This window comes from Spermophilus citellus (genome assembly GCF_964194105.1).
Source record: "Spermophilus citellus genome assembly, chromosome: 2".
Lineage (NCBI taxonomy): Eukaryota > Metazoa > Chordata > Mammalia > Rodentia > Sciuridae > Spermophilus > Spermophilus citellus.
Window position 1 is genome coordinate 52,735,152 of NC_138183.1, and position 13,494 is coordinate 52,748,645.

At 35.0% G+C, this 13,494-nt stretch overlaps 1 protein-coding gene across 1 annotated transcript in view; it reads left to right on the forward strand.

The window, feature by feature from the left end:
- Nucleotides 1-13,494, forward strand: part of HAUS6 (HAUS augmin like complex subunit 6) — a 41,497-nt gene that overhangs the window by 16,600 nt on the left and 11,403 nt on the right. The window contains exons 9-12 of the mRNA XM_081282663.1: nucleotides 804-997; nucleotides 1,981-2,107; nucleotides 2,678-2,780; nucleotides 6,676-6,757. Of these exons, the coding sequence (XP_081138789.1) occupies nucleotides 804-997; nucleotides 1,981-2,107; nucleotides 2,678-2,780; nucleotides 6,676-6,757 (506 nt within the window). The remainder of the gene's footprint in view (nucleotides 1-803; nucleotides 998-1,980; nucleotides 2,108-2,677; nucleotides 2,781-6,675; nucleotides 6,758-13,494) is intronic.

The window sequence follows — 13,494 nt, forward strand, 5'->3', positions numbered from 1 at the left end:
TGTGACTCTGAAAAGCTTTAATAGGTAGCATGATAGGCCCATCAAATTCAAAGTACATAAAAACCAAGATACATAAACTTAGATTTCTGTAGAGAATACAGGCAATAGATATGGAGTACATTAATTATTTATAACAATAGGGAGAAGATAGGAATCGATGAGGTCTTGGAGCAAATTACTGTAATATTCGTGGTGAAATTTATGACTTAAAAAATACTGGTAACTAGGGACTGGGGTATAGTTCAGTGATAGACTACTTCATAGTATGCAAGAGACCCTGGGTTCTTGCCCAGGGTCTAGCTGTGCAGGCATATACTCTAGCTGTGCAGGCCAAATGGACATGACCAAATTTTGGAAGCAGCTTTTAACTTGTAACTTTTAAGCTTGTAACTCTTTTTAAAAAAATTTTGTTTTAGTACTGGGGATTGAACCCAGGGCTTTGCACATGTTAGGCAAATGCAAAGCTACACCCCCAGCCCAGATTTTAACTTTTGATTAAAAAATGAACTCCTGATCTCTTTGCCAAACTGCTCTTTCTTCTCAATTTTGATTTTTTCTTTCCATCTGTTTGATTTCTTTTACTCTGGTTTTCAGTCTTTGCAACATATAAAAATGTAGCATGATAGTATATTAGTTAGTTTGAAATTTTTTATATAGTTTTGTGTTTGGATGGTGTTTAATCTTTTTCGCTCATTTAGGGTGAGCTTTTTATGTAACAGTAAATAGATAGATATATTTATGTAACAGTTTATTATCTGAGGAACCTATAGTTTTTTACTTTTTTCCCCCCTTTGATTCTTTAGATGCATATGGGAAGTGTTTATGAGGCTGGAAAATTGAATCTCTTAACAGTAATTCAGTTGTTAAATGAAGTCCTGAAAATAATGAAATATGAACGTTGTCAGGCTGACCAAGCAAGATTGACAATAGACCTTCACTACCTTGAAAAAGAGACCAAATTGCAGAGGGAAAGATTATCAGATCTGAAGCATATGAGGTACACTAGAAAGATCTTTTTTAAAATTTTAGTATGAGAGGAATAGACTGGCTTTCTCAGCAAAATTCTTGTCTAGATAATGCCTATTCAGCTTTGTCAAACAAGTGTGAAATTTTTAATGTAACTTTGTAATCAACTCAGACACATGAAGTAGAAAGTTAATGTAGTTTTTTCTTCTTTATATGGAATACATTATTTTTTCACTGAGTGATAATTTATGAAATAATTTAACTTTTCTCCTTTTGTGTGTGTGTATGTATATGTCATATAATAATAAAACTGAACTTCAGAAAAGTTTTTTTTTTTTTTTTTGATACTGGAGATTTAACCCCAAGGCGCTTTACCACTGAGTTAATATCCCCAGCCCTTTTTATTTTTTATTTTGAGATAGTGAGACCTTATTCTCACTAAGTTGCTTAAGGCCTCACTAAATTGTTAAGGATGGCCTCTAACTTGCCATCCTCTTGCCTAAGCCTTTGAAGCTGCTGGGATTATAGGCATGTACCACTGTGCCTGGCCAGAAAAAAAATTTTTTTTTTAGTTGTAAATGGACACAATACCTTTATTTATTTTTATGTGGTACTGAGGATCAAACCCAGTGCCTCAGTGTGCTAGGCAAGCTCTCTACCACTGAGCTACAACCACAGCCTGAAAAATTTTTATATTTGAAAAGAAAGACTGGTAGTTATAGACTGCATTTAGGAACAGAGTGTGGGCGTAGAATTCCCCGTGAAGTTTTGAGCTAAGAAGAAAATTTGTATTTTTAAGGTAAATGGAGTAGATGTTTGATTGCTGTCTGGTTTTAAAAGGAGAAAGGGTATTTTAAATTCTGAATACTTACTTTAGAGCTTATTTGATTGATTATGTGTTATATTGGTTAAACTTTCTCCTTACCTACTACTGTTGCTACTTTCTTAAATTTCACTCCATATTTTTTTGTATATTCATGTTTGAATAGTTTTTTTTTTTTTATGTTATCATAGGTGTAAAATAAAAGAAGATCTCATAACTATAAGACATTCTATTATTAGAAATCAAGGAGAGTGGTGTAAAAAATGGGAAGAGTTTCTTGGTTTGTCTCCTTTCAATCTAATTAAAGATTGGACTCCAGTAAGTTACGTTGATTTGCCCTTTGGAGAGTATTTTAGTTTTGGTAACTTTTTGATTTACCATGTTACAAATGTCCTTGAAACACTATGTGTATTATCATCTCTGACTCTGAGTCTAAAGTTCAAGTTTTGATTTTTGTAATTTTTAAAATATGTGATAGACTTTTCATTAAGCTAATGTTGTCGTTTATAGTTAATTTTTTTTTAAATTCAGAGGGTTGTATTAAAAAGAAAATGAGGGTGGGTGGGGTGGTATATGCCTGTAATCCCAGATACTTGGGAGGCTGAGGCAAGAGGATTGCAAGTTCAAGGCCAGCCTCGGTTACCCTGTCTCAGAAAACTAACACCAAAACAACCCCAGAAAAACTGCATGTGAGATACTATGATATCTGAGACATAGTTGGAGGACAAAGTGATCCCCTTGTTTGTAATATTGTACCCTTTGGTTTAAAAACAGTATGGGATATATACTTTGTAATTCTATTTTTGCTTGGAAAAGAATCATTTGTATATTATTATTATTGTAGTAATTAGCATGTTTACTTCAAAATTGTGAATTCTGTATTTAAAGGCTGTGGATCTTTTACCACCTATGTCTCCGCTTTCGTTTGATCCTGTGTCAGAGGAAGTATATGCAAGGAGTATTCTTTTTCAGTATCCTGCTGCACTACCAGGTTGTTTATTTATCTTTTTCTCTTTTAATCCTCATTTCTGTCATTATTCTCATTATTATAATGTTTCTTTATATTTATTGCTGTTGTCCTCCAATTGTTTTTTATTGTGGTGAAATGAACATAACATAAAATTTACTGTTTCATTCATTGCAAAGTGTACAACATGGTGACATTTAGTCAATTTATAATTGCGCAATCATCATCACTCTCTAGTTCCAGAACATTTTCATTGTCTTAAAAGGAAATCTCTTACCCATTAAGAAGTCGCTCCCCATTTTCTCCTCTTCCACTCTATGGCAATAATATATATGGCAATAATTACTATACTTCCAGTTGCTATAGATTTTCCTATTTTGAATATTTCATACAAATAAAAATCATACAATATGAGGTTTTTTGTTTTTTTTAAGTTGTAGATGGGCACAATACCTTTATTTTTTGCTCAGGTAGCTTATTTTTTTTTTTTTTTCCTTTTTTGTGGTGCTGGGGATTGAACCCAGGGCCTTATGCATGTGAGGCTTGTTCATGTAGTTTTTTATGTGGTGCTGGGGATCAAACCCAGTGCCTCTTGCGTGCTAGGCAAGTGCTCTACCACTGAGCCACAACCCCAGCCCAAGGTTTTTTTTTAATCTGTTGCTTACACAGTTTTTCACTTTACATACAATGTTTACAGGGTTCGTCCATTTTGATGAATGTGGGTATCAGTCCTTATTTTCTTTTTCCTTTTTTGTTTTTTTTTGAGACAGGGCCTTGCTGTGTTGCCCAGACTATCTTTTGATTCCTGGGTACAGGTGATCCTCCCTCAGCCTCCCATATAGCTGGTACAATATGCATGTTCCACTGTGCCTAGCCTTAAAAATTCCTTTTATAGGGGCTGGGGATGTAGCTCAAGCGGTAGCGCGCTCATCTGGCATGCGTGCGGCCCGGGTTCGATCCTCAGCACCACATACGAAGATGTTGTGTCCGCCGAAAACTAAAATAAAATAAATATTAAAAAAATTCTAAAAAAAAAATTCCTTTTATAGTTCACTAGTTATCTTTTCGATATATATTTGATCTGCTTTTTTTTTTTTTTTTGGTACCAGGAAATGGAACTCAGAGGCACTTGACCTCTGAGTCACATCCCCAACCTTTTTTTCTTTTTATGTTGAGACACCGTCTTGCTGAGTTGCTGAGGCTGGCTTTAAATTCACATCCCTCCTGCCTCAGCTTCCTGAGTTGCTCTGCTGTGCCCGGCTCGATCTGCCTTTTGACCTATTTTTAGTATTTAATCTTCATGAATACTTAATTTCTAGATGCCTTATTATGCTTATTTTTCAAAATTTGTTTTTTTTTATGGTCTTCTTTCATTATGGCTTCTTTTGTTTCTTTTTTTGCTAATTATTTTATTTTTTTGTTACTGGAGCTTGAACCCAGAGCTGCTTTACTTTACTACTGAGCTACATCCCCAGTTCTTTTTATTTTTTATTTTGAGATAGTTTGACTGAGTTGTTTAGACTCTCACTAAGTTTCTGAGGTTGGCCTCAAACTTGAGATACTCCTGTCTAAGTCTCCTGAGTTTTTGGGATTACAGTTGAGTACCCTACACCTGGCTACTAACCATTTTAAATATACTGATTTTGTCTTTTTAATTTTTCTGTCTTTTGTCTTGCTTATTTCTGCTTCTATATGTTCTGCTTGCCAGTGCTCATGGTTTTTTGCTTCGTATGAGAATAGGTGATCATGATTTCAACTTTACTAAGTCTCTTTACCTCTGAAGGATTCTTGGGAGCTCTGGGTTATAAAATAGCCTCTATAGGTTATTATATAGGTATAGGTTTTTCTTTTGAATTAGACCAGTTAATGTCTTTGGGATTCGTATAACAAGTAACCATTATAATTTTGGATTTTATACCTCCTTTTGAGTAGTAAAGGTTTTGAATTTCTTTCATTCCCCTCCCAACTCAGGTATAGCAAGAATCTTTCTACTTCTTCAGTCCAGGTGGCAGAATTTTTGTAATCCCTTTTGAGGGTTAGAGAGCAGCCCTTTCAGTATCCTGGCTTTATGTCAGTCTCTCATTTCAGATCCTAGCTTGAGTGGCTTCAGAATTTAGCCAGATAGGCATAAATTTTCCAGTGTCCAGCCCCTAGAGCCTGCCAGCTTTTATCAGATGCCCTTTCTTAGTTTGAGCTTGCCATTCTGATCAGACTTTCTGTCTTATACTGATATTTATTTGTTCTTTTAGTTCCTTTATTTTTCTTAATTGAATTCAGCAGTTCTAGTATACTTATGGTAGGATACCAATTAGTGTCTGTTTCTGTTTGGTTTGCCCTGTTATGAGTTCAGTTTTATTTTTTTATCTTTCAAATGTCTTATCCTCACATTTTCTATTTTCACATCTAGTTCTCATTTCGGTTTTTTTTTTTTTTTTTTTTTTTTAATATTAGTGCTAGGAATTGAACCCAGGACCTCATGCATGTTAGGCAAGAACTTTACCACTGGGCTACACCCCCATCACATCATTTCTTACTTGAAATTATATTCAGCCTAGTTATGCTATCTCCAATATTCAATTTGTTCCATATTCACAATGGCTGTCAGTGGTCTTACTTTAACATAAATATGGTCCCTTTCATTTTCTGATATAAAACACATTAATAGCTTCTTATCATTAGGGGGAAGAATTTGAAATGCTTACCAATTTTTACGTTTCAAGCTTTCTTACATGACAGAATAAATGTTTCAACTCTGGCTCCCTACAATAGATGGTGTTTATAGTGGTGTGTAATAATTTTTGTTCATGATTTTTCTACCAGTTTTGTAGTAGAGTTGTGTTTGTGCTTATTTTTGGGATGTTTATAAGCGTTAGCGCAGTTTCATTACAATTAGTAGGTGCCTGAAGGTGAAAATGTTATAAGAAATGGCATATTTATAATGATGGATTAAGAGGAAAACTTTACATAGTATTTATATCGGCTTCTGATACAGTGACATTAGGGACACATGTACAAATAGGGAAGCCTTTTGGAAACTAGCATGTTGAAAGAGGAGTAGTCCCTGCAATATCAAATCCTATGTAGCATAACCCTGGCTTTCTTCACTAGTCTCATTTTCCTTTATGCCTCCGTGGTATATATCCCCTAACCCAGTGCTATAGGGCATAATCCCCATGCTACAGTACCATATTTTCTCAATACCTTCATACCTTCTTCCCTCTCCCCAGTTTGGGCCAGGTGTTTCTCCTGACTTCTTGCTTTTTGTACAGACTTCTGTAAAATAATACTTAGCAGTATCACACTTCATTCAATACTTGACTGACTCACTAGAAGCATGGTCTCTCCTTTCTTTTTTCCATTGTTAGTACAGTAGTGGCACATAGTTATTCAATAAGATGAGTAAATATTTAGATTGATTGCTGCATAAAAACTGTGCCAAGTATGCTAAACACTAGCTTTTTGGCCTTGCTGGCTTATGTGTTATTACATGATTTGTGTACTTAAATAGGAAACATGGTTATATAACACTGGAAAATTTATGGACTGCCAGCTTTTGGAAATTTTGTTTTAGTATGAATTTCCAGTTCAGTTGTCTGTCTGTTTTTTGCATGACTGTGTATCAAGGTCATGGCCTTGCACATGTAGCAGTCTTTTTATAAAAGCTTACTATTTAGATATGCTCTGTTACTTTTGTGCCTATCACTTTACCTTAAGAATTGGATAATTCTTTTCTTATTAAGTGTTTGTTATCTTCTGATTTCTTCTGTTCCGGGGCTAAGAGACTACTTATCTAACAGGTGTGAAGACTGGGGTTTAATCCCCAGCACTGTAAAAAAAAAAAAAAAAAAAAAAAGGTTTTAGAATTTCAAGAAATACTTGAACATGTATGAACATAAGTAATTATTTTTTTCTATTTTAGATATACCTAAGCAACATAATGAAGAAAAGGATTGCAAAGCAGACATTGATACCTTGATAGCTGTGTGTGATCTAGCCAATAGGTAAAACAAATTTGATATTTATATTGACTTTCTATATATTTTTTAAATAGATCTGTTCTTTTTAGATCTACATGACAGTAGAGTATGTTTTGACATATGTACATGGAGTATACCCATTCTTGTGGTTGTACATGATGTGGAGTTACACGGTCAAATACGCATATCCAAACATAGGAAAATTATATCCAATTCATTCTACTGTCTTTCTTATTCCTGTCTCCTCTTTTCCCTTCATGATCCTTTGTCTAATCCACTGAATTTATATTCTTCCCTCCCCACACCTTTTTGTGTGTTAGCATCCAAATATCAGAGAGAACATTTGGCCTTTTTTTTGATGGGGGGGGATTGGCTTATTTCACTTAGCATGATAATCTCCAGGCCATCCATTTTCCCATGAAAGACATAAAGTCATTCTTTTTCATGGCCGAGTAGTATTTCATTGTACACATATATACACCATATTCTTTATCCATTCATCTGTTGAAGGGCACCTACACTGGTTCCATAACTTAGCTATTGTGAACTGAGCTGCCATAAACATTGATGTGACTGCGTCACTGTCGTATGATGATTTTCAGTCCTTGAGGTATAAACCGAGGAGTGGGATAACTGGATCAAATAGTGGTTACATTCCAAGTTTTCTGAGGAATCTCCATACTGCTTTCCAGAAAGGAAGAAAGAGAGAGACCAATTTGCAGTCCCACCAGCAAAGTATGACTGTACCTTTTCCCCCACATCTTTGCCAACACTTATTATTGCTTGTATTCTTGATAATTGCCATTCTGCCTGGAGTAAGTTGAAATCTCAGTGTAGTTTTTAATTTGTATTTCTCTAATTGGTAGAGATGTTGAACATTTTTTATATTTCTTGATGGATTTTATTTCCTCTTTAGTGAAGTGCCTATTCTTCTGTGAAATGCCTTTGCCCATTTTTTGATTGGGTTATTTGATTTTTTTGGTGTTAAGTTTTTTGAGTTCTTTATATATCTTGGAGATTAATGCTCTATCTTAAGTGCAGGTGGCAAAGATTTTCTATAGTAATTTTAGTCCCATCTTAAGCTAATTTTGAAACTTTTCTACTAAGTTTCCAAACTTTACTATATAACTGCCCTATCTTAACCAGGCAGTATTTATACTTTCTATAGTAGACCCACATTTTCAGAAAAGATTTAGCATTTATGATGCATGGGCATTTTTTCTCCATCTGTACTTCAAATATTGTGTTTCATGGGGATAATCTGATATTGAAGAAAAAAATGTATATGGAAATTATCTAATGTAAGTTTTGGAAATTTTGCCATTTTTTGCACTTGTGAACTTTTTTGAAAACATTCTGTAAAAACTTACTAGAAGTCAAGAATTTGGGAATCTTTGAGATCATCTAGTTTGGTAGATTTCAGACTATATTCTGCTATGACTGAATTTAATTCAGGCTTTGGTTGGCTCAACTGTTTCCCATTTCAGCTTGTTCAGTTATCTATATTGTGTACTGAGGCTTTTGACAAACCACTTGCTAAAAATTTTTCCATGGTTTCAGAAAATATTGGGAGACTCTGATTTACTCTCACCCCCAAATTTAACATGAAAATCCTAAACTTACTTTGTTAGTTTCCTTCAGGAGTAGTCCTATTTTCTTTATTGCCCATTTTCTCTGTTATCTCATTTTGGCTCTTAAAACTGATGCCAGGTCATATATAAAAAAAAAAAAAAAAAAATCCCTAAGTGTATGTAATTTACTACTGGAATATATTTGGTCTTTATTGAGATTATTAAGCATTGTAAAGGAGCAATAGAATTAAGACATACTGAATAGATTATTTATTTATTATTATTTTTATTGCCATTTAACTGGTTTTTTTTTTTTTTTTGGTGTTGGGGATTGAATCCAGGGGTGCTTAACCACTGAGCCACATCTCTAGCCCTTTTTATGATTTGAGACAAGGTCTTGCTAAGTTGCTTAGGTCTTGTTAAGTTTTAGAGGCTGGCCTCAAACCTGTGATCCTCCTGCTTCAGCCTCCTGATTCACTGGGACTAATGGCGTGCATGCCACCACACCTGGACATTTGACTTTAATGGGTGTCTTTCAGTTCACCTTCTCCAAGTAGATGAGGGACAGATATGAAAATAAAATTATTACGAAAGTTAAATCAGAAAGCTCTATAAGTTGTGCGCAGTGGCACATATCTGTAATTCTGGTGACTACAGGCCAGCTTGGGAAGTTAGTGAGACCTTGTCTCAAAATAACATTAAAAAGGGCTGGAGATGGTGCTCGGGAGTAGAGTACTCTGGGTTCAATTTCCAATATTGTGGGGGAAAAAATAATTCTAAATTTCACATGAAGTAGTTTTCATTATATATATTTTTAGAAAGTTGAAATACTGTAACTAGAGTCAAAACTTTTGTGTGAAATTGAGCCAATTGCAGTTGTCTCTGTAATAACTTTCTTGTTCATAGGAGGTCAGTGTTAGTTGTGGAAAATTTATGTCTTTTTTTTTTTTTTTTTTTTGTGGTGCTGGGGATTGAACCCAGGGCCTTGTGCATGCAATGCAAGCACTCTACCAACTGAGCTATATTTCCAGCCCTATCTCTTTTTTCTTAAGTTTGGATTTGTTGTTGATTCTCTGAATACTTAAGGAAAAATAATAAAATCTCTGAAGATCTAGTGTTGATAGTAGACTATTAGCTTGCCCAATTTATCCTCATGTCACAATTTTCTTATAGCATGCCAGGAGGGTATATTTGATACTTACCAATCTTAGTTATTTTCTTGGTTTGTCTTCCTTTGAGAGGGCAAATTAAGTATTTCAATTAAAGTCTTTTGTTGAACTATAGATTGATGGAGGTACTAGATTAATACATAAATTGAGTTTTTTTCATGAATGTTATTGAACCTTGATTCCTTTTTGGAAAATTGTATAGTAATATATACTATCAATTCTATATAGGAAATAGACATTCAGCCCTTAAAAGGTAGTTCGAATGTAGTCTCTTAATATAGGAAAAAGGAGACGTATTAAGTATTCTTTGATGTTCACATTTGTCCTCTTTTAATCTCCTAGATCTTTAAATTACTTTGATACTTTTAAAAATTATAGGTTTGGGATATTGAAGGGTGTTTAGGTAAACGATTCCTCCCTCCCTCTCTCTCTTTCTTCCTTTCTTCAGTTATTGTTACTGGTGATTGAACTCAGACTGTGGTTCTGAGCTATATCCCTAAGCCCTTTTTATTTTGAGACGGTCTTGCCGAGTTGCTCAGAGCCTCTCTTAGTTGCTGAGGCTAGCTTTGTACTCACAATTCTCCTACCTCAGCTACCCAAGTCCCTGGCATTACAGGCATATGCTACCACACTCTGCTAGGGAAGGCTTTTCATGGTGAGGAGTCAAATGCTTAATGGGATGTGAAAAGTTAGTATTGTTAGCAGAACAGAAGACCTGTGAGGAGTTGAGTTTCTAAGATGTAGAATAAATTATATTGCTTAGAATTCTCCACTCTTAAAGGTATTTGTGAGGCTGTGTGTGGTGACTCATGCCTGTAAATCCCAGTGGCTTGGGAGGCTGAGACAGGAGGACTGCAATTTCAAAACCAGGCTCAGCAACTTAGTGATGCACTAAGCAATTCAGTGAGATCCTGTCTTTAAATAAAATATAAAAAAGGGCTGGAGGTTTAGCTCAGTGGTTAATCACTCCTGGATTCAATCCCTGTACTTTGTTCATGTGTAATATGGATAGACTATGCTTATTGAATGAAAAGAAAATCCCCTTTTCTGAATAGTTCAGCATTTACTCAAAATTTTAAGTTTGTAATACTATCAACTTACGTTATTGGGAAATTTATATGTGAATATGGTTGATATAACTATTCAATTAAAAATCTGGAAAGAATGTAGATTTAGAATGTGTTGTTGGCCCTTTCATATGCAGTTATCATTTACACGTATCAAAACAGTCTTCTCCATAAATGTCATTGCTGGTTTTGACGTAGTGAGCTTATGGAGGCTGCACCATACTTGAAACTGAAGTTCAGTGATTGGTGATTCCTTCTCTGTCACTGTGGTCACTATTTTTCTTTGCAGTGGTTTTGGGGAAGTTTCCATGTTGTTTCTAATGGTGATGATGATGCTGTTCTTGACCCTTAATGTCTACATTTTCTCCTTTAGTTAACTTTGAAGATAGGGTAGTATAATATTAAGATGTCAGCTGAACATTGTTAGTGTTAGAATTGAATTTCAATCTCACCTTTCTTCTTTTAATAATTTCTATTATTTCTCAGCTATGTAGATATAATATAGCAACAATAGTAAATTAAAGTGAAAAAAAATTGCCTAAAATTTCTATGAAATCACTTGTCACTTTTTTTCCCTTTGAATTTCTTTTCTAGAGTTTATATAGAATCATGCAAATTTAGTTCTAACAAAGAATGGATACTGTCATGTTCTAAAATACAAAGTTTATATAATATTAGTATAGTGTAAACAGTTTTGTGTTTGTCTCTATATTTTAATGAGCATTATGTTAACTAATTTCCACTTAATGCTTTGTACCATTATGTTTGTTTTTAGACATTTGTATTTATTTCTCCCTTTGAAAAAAAGAATGCTACATTTTTTTTTTTTTTTTTGGAATTGCTCTTTCTTTGGCGTAAATGCCAAGATGGGATCAATACCCTTTCTTTTGGTCTGTTACAATGCTTTGATTTTATGGGCCTTGCTTGGCATGGAAGTAGATAGTGAGTTAGGAGTGAGCTAGGGCTGCTTTAACAGTGTCTTTGGTTATAATGTTAGCAGATCTAATAGCATGTTGCCAATTCAGAAATGAGAGAGAAGAGGGTATAAAATGCATTTCTATTGTTCTCTATTACAAGGCTCCACAAGAGTGATTTAAATAGAAACAATTGTTGTCACCAGAAGAACCCTATCCTCAAATGACATTTACTCATTGATTTGGTCAATCCATCAAACAATTAATGCGTATGTATTGCACTATCTCACACTAAACTATGCTACCTGGGAATAGCTTTTGGGAAGAATGTAAACCTTTGTCCCCTTGTCCCAACCAATCTGGCACCTTAATGGCATTAGTCAATAAATTATTGGCCCTGTTTCAGAGAGCTTTTTGATAATTTTAATGTGAAATTTAGGGAAATATAATAGCCCTTTACCTTTGATACCTACCTCTTTCCTGTTACAGCCAGCTTCATCATATCTTGTTAATGCTAAATTGAACCTTCAGCAATTGTAGTGACTTTGTGCCGCAGTCTTGGCTGGGCACAGAATCACGAGCCACCACACAGCTTTGTAGATTCAAACAGCAATTCTTTATTCCCGAACTCACACCGGCCTCCACACACGTTCTGGGGCAATCCCAGTTCTGCTGCCGCCCAATTCACCTACTCCACGAGGCTTATTTCCCAAAATGCTCTCTGAATCTCACGAGAGTTCAACAGGAGTTTAGGCAGCAGGAACGCCCTAATTCCAGCAGCAATAATCCTCAACATCGAACTTCCCTAAAATCCAAGGTCTTAAACTGGGAACGCCTTGTCTTAAACCGGGAACGCCCTAAACCCAAGGATTGGGATACTTCCTCAAACTGCAGGATACACCCTAATCCTGGATCCACCCTCGTCCTTGGGCAGGGTCACCTAACATGCAATGTCAACAGCGAAATTAACATGGGGTACGCTGGCAAGGAAATTTCCTACTTGGTAATGGCCCTCAGCAACTTTGAGTTGTGTTTGGAGGATACATGAAGATTCCAAGAGTGCATATTTGAAAACATTTGAAAAATTAATCTGGGTATTGTGTTACATACCTGTAATTCCAGCAACTAGGGAGGCTAAAGTTAGAGGATCTCAAGTTTGAGGCCAACCTGGGCAATTTAGTGAGACTCTGTTTCAAAATAGAAAAATAAACATGCTTGGGTTTGGGTTGTAATTCAGGTATTGTGTCCCTGGGTCTAATCTTCAACACTGCAAAAGCGTGCGCACACAGACACACACATAAATTGGCTAATATACTTGCAAAAGCCCTTAATTTTGTACTTATGGCTGTGAAAAAACTCAGTACTATATGCTTGCTGTTGACAGTGGTCTCTTTGGTAATCCTGTTTTTTAAATTACCTAGGGTAGAAAAGCTTTTGACCTTTGAATTTAAAAGATCTTTTGAGGTCAAGAGCAAATGGTTAGTTTTTTTCTTTTAAGTATCAGTGGATCTTTCATTTATATTTATATCAATCCCAGGGCCTCACACATGCCAGGCAAGTGCTGTACCACTGAGCCATGGCTCCATCCCCCCTCAAATGGTTACTTTAAAGTTATCATTTCCTTTAAGGTTTTAAAATTTAATAAGTTACTTTATAATTAGTATAAAAATATACATGAGTTTTTAGTATTCATTCAAATGGGCAGGGGATCTAAAAAATTAAAGAATAAACATACAGATTATAGTGAATGAAAACTGAATAAACTCATGACTTGATATGTAACATATTTGCAATTAAGTGATATTTAGCATGAGAAATTGATTTTGGAGACATGAATTATCAAAAGAATCTTAAATACTTTGCTACAATGAAATTCTGTGATCTGGACCCTATAAACCTTGTAATATTGCTGTTCTAATAAATTGAATCTGTTTTAAACCTTTTTCAAGTTTTTGAGCGTTCATCAGGCTATTTAGCCCTTTTAGAAAATGCTGTTGACTTGGGGCTGGTGTTATAGCTCAGTGGTAGAGCGCTTGCCTC